The sequence below is a fragment of the Hyperolius riggenbachi genome, chromosome 3 (genome assembly GCF_040937935.1).
Source record: "Hyperolius riggenbachi isolate aHypRig1 chromosome 3, aHypRig1.pri, whole genome shotgun sequence".
Taxonomy (NCBI): domain Eukaryota; kingdom Metazoa; phylum Chordata; class Amphibia; order Anura; family Hyperoliidae; genus Hyperolius; species Hyperolius riggenbachi.
The window spans coordinates 63615005-63628186 of record NC_090648.1 but is presented as its reverse complement, the minus strand read 5'-3'; the positions used below and the strand labels follow the sequence as shown (position 1 = coordinate 63628186).

General features: G+C 45.3%; 1 protein-coding gene across 1 annotated transcript; it reads right to left on the bottom strand.

Annotated features, from left to right (window-relative positions):
* Positions 1–521: 521 nt before the first annotated feature.
* LOC137562666 (RING finger protein 11-like) lies at positions 522–11565 on the bottom strand. The gene is made up of 3 exons (XM_068274219.1): positions 11366–11565; positions 6739–6908; positions 522–2836 (listed from the first exon to the last, which is right to left on the bottom strand). The coding sequence occupies exons 1-3, from the start codon at positions 11462–11464 to the stop codon at positions 2665–2667; spliced, it is 441 nt and encodes a 146-aa protein (XP_068130320.1). The 5' UTR covers positions 11465–11565; the 3' UTR covers positions 522–2664.
* Between the last annotated feature and the right edge of the window lie 1617 nt (positions 11566–13182).

Below are 13182 nucleotides of genomic sequence, written 5' to 3'. Positions count from 1 at the left end.
TTGATGAGGCGGAGCTTAGTTTCTGTACAGCTAAAAATGAGGCTTGGGTAAGAAAAACCAAGTTCTGATGCTGTGAAACTTAAAGAAACACCAAGCATTTTTAGTGCTGCTGAGTAGATTTTCAATCTGGAGGTTCACTTTAAGTTTCTTTAAGCACAATTCTGATCCACTTTTATCATGCCCGAAAAACAAACTGAAAGAGTAACTGTAAGGGCCCTTTTCCACTAGCAATCGTTAGCGCTAAATGCTAGAGATTGCGCAATCCATAATGCATTGCATAGCAAAATCGTGGTAAAAAAAAATTCGCTATGCAGCACGATTGCGCTTTAGTGAAAATTGAATCGTATTTTCCACTACCGCGATTACTGTGTTATTTATCAAACCCTAGCGATTTAAAAATTGCTAGCGATTTGCGATTCAGCATCGCAGACGCTGATAGTGGCCCTTTTCCACTGCACAGCAAAACCACAAATCGCTTGCGATTTTTAAGGGATAATGCAATGCAAAAAAAAAAAAAAAAAAAAAAAAAAAAAAAAAAAAAATCGCAATCGCATAACAACATTTATGAAAAATGGCAATCGCTGGCATTTGTGATTGCGATTACTAGTGGAAAAGGGCCCTAAGGATTATACTTCATCCCAATCAGTAGCTGATAGCCCCTTTCCCAAGAGAAATCTTTTCCTTTTCTCACACAGATCTGAAGGGATGTCTGATATTGTGGTGAAACCCCTCCCACAGTGTGATGAGTTTCCTGTCTGTGAACAGTGTTGCATTGTGGGAAGTGGTGTATGTGTGCGTGTGTGTGCGTCCCCCTATCGCATTATTAGGGATGTGGTAATAGATAATGGCAGTCTGCTGTTTTTTTTCATGCCTCTCAGTAGTGAAGATGCTGACCTGCTGGCTGATTGTGTATTAAACAATATGAACAAATGACATGGTGAATAATATCAATCATGTCTCAATCTCTCTATTGTTTTTTAACTTCTCACTTTGCAATGAATTGATTCCCCAACTCCTTCTTTCTAAAATCCCCCTTTAAAGCAAACCTGTGAGTTTGTTTAATCAAAAAGTATGATCCTCCCCTCGGCAGAGGGAAGTCTCTGGATCCTCCCTAGTCTTCCACTGCCAGGCCGTTCAAACACGGAGACCCCAGAAGCACAACCGCACCACACCTGCGCAGCGGCATCGACCTGCTTGAGCTTTGGGAAAAAAAGCTGAGCCCAATCAGGTCTGTGCTACTGCACGGGACAGTCTTTTGGGGGTCTTAGCGCTGGAACAGCTGTATGGAGAAGGACGGGGGAAGCATCTGGATTATCCAGAGGCTTTCCTCCATTGACGGGAGTACCCATTTGGGGCACTTTTTTTTCTACAGGTACCCTTTAAAGTTTTGGAAGCTTGCAATAAACCATGTACCATTAATGGTATTATCAGCGTTTGTTGGTTTGATGACTTCATGTTAAAGGACAACTGAAGTAAGAGGGATAAGGAGGCTGGCATATTTATTTCCTTTAAAACAATACCAGTTGTCTGGCAGCTCTGCTAGGCTAGTAGGCTGCAGTAGTGTCTACATTACACCAGAAACAAGCATGCAGCTAATCTGGTCAGATGTGACAATGTCAGAAACACCTGATCTGCTGCATGCTTGTTCAGGGGCTATGGCTAAAAGTATTAGAGGCAGAGGATCAGCAGGACAGCCAGGCAACTAGTATTGCTTAAAAGGCAGTAAATATGGCAGCCTCCATATCCCGCTCACTTCAGTTGCCCTTTAAGCACTGGTTGTCACATTGGCCTCCTGGATTCTTGGATTTTACCCACCTGTTTTATGATTTTTTTTCTACACGTCCAGGTTGCATAGTCAATGCATACATATTATGCAAAAGATAAATGGGAGCGTTGGGTATAATAATAGAGCATGAACAACGTCTGGGAGATATCACTGCTGAAGGGACCAGGTTACAAGAAGCTAGCCGGGAACTCCGCTCACACGGCCCCCATAGAAATACCCACCTATGGCTGGACTGGACCTCTTAACACTCACGAGAACCTTACATTGTATTAATGACCCGCCATGGTTCAATACTGTGCCCTCTAGCTGCAAGAAAACCAATCACAGGCTGTGATTTTCCCACCCACACCTCCATGTCTCGGGATGTATGTGTCTCTCCACACTGGCCAGCAGTACGCCCTCTTTCACATAAACACGCCCTACTTTCTGCACTATTTGGTATCAGAATAAATATATATATTTTTTTGTTCACGCCAGTTTCGGAGAACAAGACGTTCTCGCTTTAGAGCAATAAAGCTTGCGCGGAAATGTCTAGATTGGCGATGCCCACAATGCAGAACAGAACGAGATGAGATATCAATTCTTGGTACAAGAAATGTCCTCCTCCTCTCAACCAAGCCGTTGTCACCGATGGAGGAGTTTTATACGCCTCACAAAAGGTCGATGTTTCCCTCCATCCTGGATCTCTGACGTTCAGAAATAAAATGTGAATCAAACATTCATGGGAAGGACGCGACCTTCAGGCAGCAGCGTTTCTCTATAACCGACTACTATAGGTTATCGCCAGCCCACAGCAGACTTCAACCAACAGACCACTTAAGCCCTTTCAGAGTCCATGACTTCATGGGCAGAGTCCAGCACTGAGTGCGCGAGGACCATCAGTTTGTCTCGTAGGAAGACAGCAGAGCAGCGTCTACAGGCTCCATGCATGACGGGCAGGTGAAGGATCTCATAAGCCAGTCGTCTATACATTCCATGTGATAGATGTGCATACAAGGCAGAAAGCGGATCGGGTCCCCGGTCACAAAGTCTAACATACATATCACACACCTGGAAAGACAGAAGAGGGGAAAAGCAGGAGTGATTGGTTGCACAGTGTTGGCCAATTGCTGCAAATAACAGTGTTAAAGTGGGATAAAACTCATAACATTCAGTAAAAATGTGTTTTCCTACTTTATATTACCCAAACAGTCATATTTGCTTTTGTGCACAAGTAATATTGTCTACAAATTCCCAAAGTGCAGTTTATCTGCTCTGAAAGCTGCCATTGCATTTTATTGCACAGCTGCTGTGTTTATATATTAAAATCTATCTAGTGATCACTCCTCAGCTCTTTCTGCTTCTCAGCTCAGTACAGCTCAGTTTCAGCAATTTGCTCAGGTTTAGTAAATGTACCTGACAAAGGAATGTACACAAAACATAATGTAATCACCTCTTCAGAAAGTGGCGAGCTGTCCTATGAAGCAGGGAGCTTTTTCACTGAAGAACAAAGTGCTGTGTTTAACTGTTTGAATGCTGTTCTGCTACCGCATCTGTACAGCCTCAGATTTTTAAAGGGAATCTAAACAGAAAGGGATATGGATGTTTCCTGTTAAACAATGCCAGTTGCTGGTCAGTCCTGCTGATCTCTATGGCTGCCGTTGTGGCTTAATCACAGCCCTGAAACAAGCATGCAACTAATCCAATCTGACTTCAGTCAGAGCACCTGATCTGCATGCTTGTTGAGGGGCAGTGCCTAAAAGTATTAGAGACTCAGGATCAGTAGGAGAGTCAGGCAACTGGTATTACTTTAAAAGGAAAAATCCACATCCTTCTCAGTTTAGGTTCCCTTTAATGTTGTCCGAGGGATCAAGCTCCAATTCCTGCCAGGCAAAATGCCTCATATGCGTGTACATGGCTTAACCACTTAACATCCTACCTACAGTATATTCACGTCATTGCAAGTGGCTCCTAAAAGATACACAACGTGAATATAAGTTGCCCCCTTTAAAATGAGCACAGCGCACGTGCTAGCATGCGCCTGGGCTCGCCAACCCCCTCCCTCTAACTACACTAATGAGGGATCCCCTCCCAGGTGTCCGTTCCCCCCCCACCCCATCTCCTGTAATTACCCTCCCTCCTCCTCCATGCTGCGATCGGGCAGCATGCAGGATTACAAAGTAGAACTCTCACCTAATCTTGTTCCTGCGGCTGAGATCGGGCTCCTCTCCATTCAGTACCGCTGACAGCCTCTATGTGCAGAATGGATTGGGTCCCGGCTTGATGACGTCATCAAGCCAGGACTCAATCCATTCTGCATAATGAGGCTGACAGCGGTACTGAATGGATGGGAGCCTGATCCTGCCGCAGGAACAAGATTAGGTGAGAGTTCTCTTTACAATGATTCCCTGTGCATCTCTGCAGTGAAAGGGGGGGGGGGGGGGGGGGGGGGGGGGGAGGGGGAGCGGGAACAAGACCACAACCAGCGATCTATTGGGGGGGGGGGGGGGGGGGGGGGGGGCGGCAGCAGCACACACTGGCTATCCATGATGGGGGGAAAGAGATAACAGGGCACAGACCTGGCTATTCATGGGGGGTGGGGGGCTATGGAGCCACATCTAGCCAACTTTGGGGGGGGGGGTGAAGATATAGAGGCACATCCTGCCGGCTGGGGGGCACAAGGGCACATCCTGCCGGCTGGGGGGTACAAGGTCACATCTGGCATGCTGTGTGGGTGCTGGAGATACAGAGGCACATCTGACCAACTAAGGGGGTGGATGGAAATATGTCTATATGTAGGATCACATATGGCTAACTGGGGGGGCTGGAGTTAATACAGAGGGGGGGGGGGGGGGGAAAGAACGAAAATGAAAAAATGCACCTCTATTTCCGAATAATTTTTTGTCACCATACATTGTACTAGGATTGTAATTTAAATGTAATAACCAGGACAAATGTGCAAATAAAATGTGTGGGTTTAATTTACAGTAGCACCTTTTATTTTTAAACTATAATGGCTTCATTTTTTACCGCTTATTCCCTTTAAATTGCATACAAAATAATATAATTCTTCGAAAAAAGTACCACCCAAAGAAAGCATCATTTGTGGCGAAAGAAACAAGGTCATTTACGTGTGATACGTGGTGATAAAGTTATTGGCTAATGAATGGGAGGAGGAGCGTGAAATGTAGAAAATTGCTCTGGTTTTAAAGTGGGAAAACCACAGGGTAGGGAAGTGGTTAAAGAAAATACTGAAAATCCTCCATAGAGAGATGGACTACTCTAAAGCCAGTCAGATTATTACTACCGACTGTAAGCGACAGCAACATAGGAAAAAGTAACCTACATAATCATCAGAAGCCCATAAATAATCTGATAAGCAGGGCTGTCTCTAAACATGATGTTGGAGACAGGGTTCAACCTTTGAAACTATTCAAAAATGTAGACATGTATTTTCAGTGCACATTCTGGTTCTACATGTATGTATCATGTTCTCATTTTATATTGCTGAAGTTTATTTCAGGTTAAAGCAAACCTATAGTTAAAGGATACCTGAACTGAGGAGAACATTGAGGCTGCCATATTTATTTCCTTTTAAACAATGCCAGTTGCTTGGCAGCCCTGCTGATCCTCTGCCTCTAATAGTTTTAGCCATAGACCCTGAACAAGCATGCAGCAGATCAGGTGTTTCTGACTGAAGTCTGACTGTATTAGTCACATGCGTGTTTCAGGTGTATGATCCAGATACTTCTGCAGCCAGAGAGAACAGCAGGACAGCCAGGCATCAGGTATTGTTTAAAAGGAAATGTATATGGCAGCCTCCATAAGTCTCTCACTAAGTGTCCTTTACAAATTTCCCCTCTGCTCTATTAGATTAGCCAAACTACTTAAAAAAAGAAACTTAAAAAAATGTGGCATTTAAATTGATTTCTGAAAATATCCCTGCTTAAATCAATTTCAGATAAATATCAATGATTTTCTGCAATGAGCTGGCTCTAGAGCTATAACCATACCTTAATGTGGTTATCCTGTAACGAAAATATACAGACTTTACCCTAAACAATCATGAATGAAATGATGGAGGAGCGGATTGATCGAGACTGCTGCAAAGAGAGGTGGGGCAAAAGTACAGCCGTTGTCTGGAGCAACCAATCAGAATTCTTGTTTCTTTAAAGTGGACATGAACTCAAAAAATAAAAATAAAAAAATCTATTCCTTATTTTTATCTGGTAAACAAGTAATACGGATGCTAACCAGGCAACCCAAAAGTTAAAATCACTGTTACTTTTCTTGTTGATGAATGATCATTCCCCAGTTTACCTGACTCTTATTTGGTACACAAAAAGGAAGTTGCAGGGCATGCTGGGTTGTCCTTTTTTGCTTCTCTAGTAAAGAAGCAAAAGATGACAACCCAGCATGCCCTGCAACTTCCTTTTTGTGTACCAAAGTTTATGTGTACCAAATAAGAGTCAGGCAAACTAATCATTCATCAACAAGAAAAGTAATATAGATTTTAACTTTTGGATTGCCTGGTTAGCATCCTAAATACTTGTTTACCAGATAAAAAATAAGTAATTGATTTTTGATTTTATGCCCGACAGTTACACTTTTAAAAAAACCCATCTTTTGTTACAGCTGATAGAAATCCTGCAATAAATCTGCAGTGTATCTACTTCCTGCTTTCATGGAAACAGACATATTGGTAACATCATGCGTTTACAATTTAGCTGCTCTGCTGTGGCAGCAGATTCCTGAGCTGACACAGCTGAGAGATCAAATTACGGTGGTGAATAGCCACAGATGAGGGGGAATTAGACAGGCTAAACTCACTAAATACATACAGGGTACATGTCTCTGTTTTCCTTCTCTCCTGTCCAGGAGTTCAGGTCCACTTTAAACAGCCAAGCCACTTTAGACACCATCCACCCCTGCACCCATCTTGATACGTGAGCCCCTGTCCTGGCAGTACTAACTCTTTTGGCTTCTTCTCGGACGGCTCGGATCCGGAGTCATATCTGCCTTTAGGTAAATGCTGAATTAGTCCCATCCTCTGAGCAATCCACACTTGTTCTTCCTCGGTCAGCTGTGTGGCTAGGCGACTCTGACTGGGCGTCGGGTGATAAATAGGCACAGACTCCTGTTCCTGCAACGAAACACAGAAATGAAGTCAGGAGCAGGCAACTGATAAACGTCCTCTAAAGCATGCAGTACTGCTAGCATTCCACAAGATGGCACTGTTGACTCACATACAGAGTGGCTCATATGGGGAACTCGATTTTATTGTAAGTACAGTAGATTAATTTGAGTACAAGATACTGTAAAACAAAATGAATTCTGAAGGATACAGGAGGCAACCTAAAAAAGAAAAATTTGACTCGCCTGAGGCTGCTTCCAGCCCCTAGACGGCTGTGAGTCCCTTGGCGCAGCCACCGTCGTCAACTATTCCCTCTGTAATGGCCGTCGACTCAGCTGGGTCAGCTTCTCCTGAGCATGCGCAGCTGTGCACACGTGCTGCTCCCGTAGCCAGGCACAGAACGCTCCCAGCCATGGTGGCGCGACCTCAAGCGGGACATGCGCACACTCGCAGGGGACGCCAGCCTTTTACAGAGGAGAGAGCTGACGACTGGGTGGCAGCGCAGCTGTGCCAAGGGACACAGACTTCTAGGGGCTGAAAAAAGCCCCAAGTGAGTCAACCTTTTTTTTTTTAGGTCACTTCATGTATCCTTTAACCACTTGAGGACCGTAGGTTTACACCCCTCTCGTGACCAGGCTATTTTTTACCAATTAGGCCACTGCAGCTTTAAGGCCTCGCTGAAGGACCGTACAACTCAGCACACAAATGACCCCGCCCCTTTTCTGTCCACCAACAGAGCTTTCCGTTGGTGGGCTCTGATCCCTGCTTGGATGCTTATTTTTAACAAATATTTCTTTCTTTTTAAAAAAAAAAAAAATGTACCCCTTTTTTTTCTTATTTTTATTTAACTCCCTCTCTCCCCAGTCAATCACAGCAATCGGCTCTTATAGACATCAGCCTATGAGAGCCAATCGCTCTCTGTGCCTCCAGAGGGGACAGCCATGTCACACGGCTGTCCACAAGTACAGCGCTGCGATCTACGGCGTAAATAGACGGCAGTTTCAAGCTCATTCAAGTGGAGATGCACGATCTCCTGCAAAACCCCGCCCCAGAATGCAAAACCCCGCCCCAGGACTTGACAGGATGTAGATGTAGATTTTGCACTGCATGGCCAGCACATTTCTGCCGAGATCGCGCGCACATGAGACTGGAGATTAAGCTGTCAATTGACAGCTTAATCTCCTGGCATTAATCAGGAGATTGGCTTGGCTTCTGATGACTGCGATCGCCGGTAATCGTATGGATCACAATGTAAACAAGCTTCACTCATCTTTTGCATTCCACCAACGATTGCAGCTCCTGACTGCACCCTGGCATCCAGCCCCATACTGACTGAAGTACGGGTCCCGGCTTGATGATGTCATCGGGGTACAGGGCTAGTTGTTGTGACGCCGGTCAGAGATGCTTGGCGCTGGAGAGAGGAGGAAGGTGAGTAACACATACCCAGCCTTGCTTCATGCTGCCGATCTCTGTGGTGGGGGAGGGAAGATGGGGGCCATTAGACCACCAGGGGAATGGGGACCACTAGATCACAAGGGATTATATAGTAAAGGGCAGGCGAAACAGTATGTAGCAAGCACCTATGGAGGACCGAGGACAACGTGAGACGTGCTCTCCACTCCAGTCACCTGTGCACTACAGGTAGCTTCTCAAGTAGACGTTTTCAATGAGTCAGCACCGTCTTCCATATAAAAGCTCTTTATTGGTATCAAGGCATAAAAGCAATCTCCTTGCTTTTATGCCTTGATACCAATAAAGAGCTTTTATATGGAAGACGAAACGGACACATAGTAAAGGGCAGGGACATCGGAGACTGCTCTGGGGCCAGTGGTCAGTCCTGATGGGGTTAACAAAAAACAAAGCCTCCCAAAAAAAAAAAAATTCTCTTAAAGGACCACTAACGAGAAAAATTGAAAATACATGTGTACAAAAACTGCATTTCACCCAAATCAAATTGCAGAATAAATGACTTTTGTCCAATGTTCTAGGCAAGTAAGCAGTAACATCTGACAGGTTTTGGACTAGTTAATCTCCTCATGGGGATGAGAGAGTTGCTCATAAGGGATGCCGGTTATTGACAGCAACATAGCAAAAAAGTTATTTACAGTGCATTAGAATCTGGCACAAATAGACATCTTATATGCATGTATTTTAAATTTTCAATTTTTCATGATAATGGACCTTTAAAAATGGTATAAGGTCTAGTATGCAGAAGTCATCTTTTCTGTATGCTGATTATTCTACTTTGTAATCCATGGTAAATATACAGAAACAATGTAAAAGCATTGACGGTGGGTCACCCAATCAATGGTTTGTTTTGGACAAGTGCCCACAGGTTCCTGAATATACTGATTGATTGGCTGCACACATACATGGTACAGCATGCAGCAACAATCCATATTCACCAGCCTCAGCTGCCTTTTCCGATCAGTCTGCTGATGGATTTGGTTCCGATCAAAGGATTAATCAATCCTTTTGATTAGATCAGTCATTAGTCAGGAGTGAACACCAGCTTGTGTAACAAGTTTTAACAGTCCTGCAAAACAAACTTTTCTTAATCCCAGGCTTAGTGGTCAAGGCTTTAGTTACACTTTAAACCAAACTACAGACAAAATATATAGAAAAGAAAAAAAAGGGGGGTGGGGAGAAGAGGTGTGTTAGCTTACAGTGGCGGTTTAGGTAGGGCAGTCATGTTAAACACATTTTTTAAATAAAAACATGATTTTTACGAGACTTCAGAGTCTCTTTAATTCCGTGCAACCAACAGGCTGTAACTGCAGCCCCACATAAAAGGGCCACCTTGTTACTGCCTCCCCCTTTGCTTGCCTGTAGGTTATCAGCCACCATTGTAGAAGTAACAGCAACTGATTAGCAGCCACCACTGTGCCAGCAGCAGTAACATCCACTGATTAGCAGCCACCACTATGCCAGCAGTATTAACAGCCACTGATCAGCAGCCACCACTGTCTGTGCCAGTAGCAGTAACAGCCACTGATTAGCAGCCACCACTGTCTGTGCCAGTAGCAGTAACAGCCACTCATCAGCAGCTGCCACTGTGCCAGCAGCAGTAACATCCACTGATTAGCAGCCGCCACTGTGCCAGCAGCAGTAGTAGCCACTGATTAGCAGCCGCCACTGTGCTAACTGCACACGGCATATGGGTTATTGCCATGGAAATGTCTTATTTGACAGAACATCACAGGCATAGTGTACCGAAGAGCAATCAGCAAAAATTGTGTTTCATTTCACTAGTTCGTAGCACTCAAGAACAGAAATATGGCCCTTGGCCTAAAAAGTTTAGGCACCCCTGTCATACACAGTGGTGCCAGTACTCACGAAAGAAGCCTGATCCTGCCTCCTGTCCTCCTCTGCATTTTGCTGCAACCTCCACTGGAAAAGTCCTTTTAAACCCAACTCAACAAAGTCGTGTGTACTCATCCTAGACATTGAGCCTCTCCTCTCTCTCAGGACCTCTGTAATGTATATGTCTGGGTGCAGCTCGATGTGTCTTTCCTGGGAGTGAGACGATTGCAATTCCCAGAAAAGGCTTTCATCTAGAGGGGCTTGTACACTGGAGGTTACCGTGCAAAACTAAGATAGAGGGAGAGGCAGAAGAAGCACATATACACCAAACAGCATTCCCACACCAGAACTAATACATTCAATGTAACTATATACGGGATCTCAGCACATATATACAACATATACACAGAGGCGATCTCAGCAGTACATATATGCATTGTATATAAGAGATCCCAGCACTATATATGCACATACACCACAGGATTTAGCTAGAAAATGTATATGGCTTCGGCACAATATACAGATAAGATGGGGCACACACAGAGGAGACAGTGTTATGTGTACACACGAGACATGATGGGGGTGGGAGACACAGACACACACAAGACATTATTTGGGGGGGGACAGACAAAGATCATGAAAGGGGGTGGGGGCACAAAGACACACACAGGACATGAAGCGGGGGGGGGGGGGGGCTGACACACACAAGGCATGATAGGGGCACACACAGACAAGACATAATGGGGCACAAAATACATGATTGGGATTGGGTGACACAGGCAATGCTGTCACCAGGGCGACAAAACATGATATGGGGGGGGGGGGAGGAACACAGACACACAAGACATGATGGGGGCACGCAGACATACATATACACACACACACACACACACACACACACACACACACACACATACATACACAGTACACACACATAGTACACACACACACAGAGTACACACACACACACACACACACAGAGTACACACATCACACACAATGATGGGACACACAACACATGATGGGGGGGGGGGGAGGGGGGTATACAGACACACACAAGTCATGAAGGAGAGGGGCAAAAAGACACACACAGGACATGAGGAGGGGCACGGAGACACATACAAGACATGATTGGGAGGGGGTGACACGGGCACAGCAGTCACCTGGTAGGGCGGCGGGGGCTCCCCGGGCAGGCTGGCCCCATCAGACTCATTCAGCAGGGACAGATCATCAGCGCTCTGTGAAGACAAGCAGTTCCCCATCCCCCCACTACCGGGGATCTTGCTGCCGCCCGGGCTGCCCCTCCAGCTCCGGGATGTTTACACTCTCTCCTTCCCGGAAATCACAATGCAGACGACTACAAATCCCGACGTCCCTTGCAAGCGCTGACCCGGCGTGACCCCGTCACGTGATCGCCTGCGGCCCGCAGCCTGCGCGTCACGTGGTGCTGAGCTTTGTTTCACTGGATCACTGTCATGATGTCATCATGTTATGCTGATCTCATTGCACCTAAATCTGCATTGTGCATTATGTTATATGGCAATAAGTTAAAGTATACGGTGTTCCCTATCTTATAGTAACAGATACTAGTCAGACAATAATATTGCAATGTATTACAAAGTCATAATATTAGTAGCAGTAGGGTATTGTACCGTGTGAGCCATTAGCAAGAGCAAGAAGTTTTGAATCAGGATACCATTTTTTAAAAGAATAAGAGTAAGCAAGCTTTCGCCTGTATATCTTTTGTCGGGCTTCAATCCTGTTTACTCACAAGATGTTATGGGCAGCACGATGCTAGTGGTTAGCGCTCTAGCTTTGCAGCGGTGGTCCCTGGTTTGAATCCCAACCAGGTCAAAATTTGCAAGGTGTTTGCATGTTCTCCCCGTCTTAGTGGATTTCCTCCAGGTACTCCAGTTTCCTCCCACATCCAAAAAACATACAGATAAGTGGCTGGATGGTGTAATGGTTAAGGGCTCTGCCTCTGACACAGGAGACCTGGGTTCAAATCTCGGCTCTGCCTGTTCAGTAAGCCTGCACCTATAGGAGTTTCTTGGGCAAGTCTCCTTAAAGGAATACAATCGAACTTTAACACATTTCTGTCAGTAGCATACATCAAAATTGCATTAACAGCTAGTGCAAACACAGCATATCTTTTTGCTGTGCAATGTTTCTTTTTCTTTTAATTTGCCTCTTAAACGGACCCCCTGACAAGCTGACGGCGTCAGCTAATGGGGCAGCTCATTATGACAGAGGGGATTCCTTTTTACAGTGCAGTAGTGTATTATACTATTGTCACGTTTCCCCATGCTATTTATTACTATTACTATGTTTCCCCGACACTATTTAGCATGCCAGGCATCTGTCATGTAGCCTGCTATGAGGAGCGAGAGACAAACGCTCTCGCTCCTATTCTGCCCAGCCAATCCCCGCAGAAGGAGACTTCCGTGTGTCGGGCTCGGGCTGCCGCCGCATTAGTTGTTTTGTCATCGCTGCGCATCGGAAGCAGGAGCCGAAGGGAAGGAGCAATGATGCGCCCTCCTCCAGCTCATATGGTTGCCGTTGCGTAGCGATGACAAAACAACTAATGCGGCGGCAGCCCGAGCCCGACACACGGAAGTCTCCTTCTGCGGGGATTGGCTGGGCAGAATAGCAGGCTACATGACAGATGCCTGGCATGCTAAATAGTGTCGGGGAAACATAGTAATAGTAATAAATAGCATGGGGAAACGTGACAATAGTATAATACACTACCGCACTGTAAAAAGGAATCCCCTCTGTCATAATGAGCTGCCCCATTAGCCGACGCCGTCAGCTTGTCAGGGGGTCCGTTTAAAAGGCAAATTAAAAGAAAAAGAAACATTGCACAGCAAAAAGATATGCTGTGTTTGCACTAGCTGTTAATGCAATTTTGATGTATGCTACTGACAGAAATGTGTTAAAGTTCAATAGTATTCCTTTAACACTGCTACTGCCTACTGAG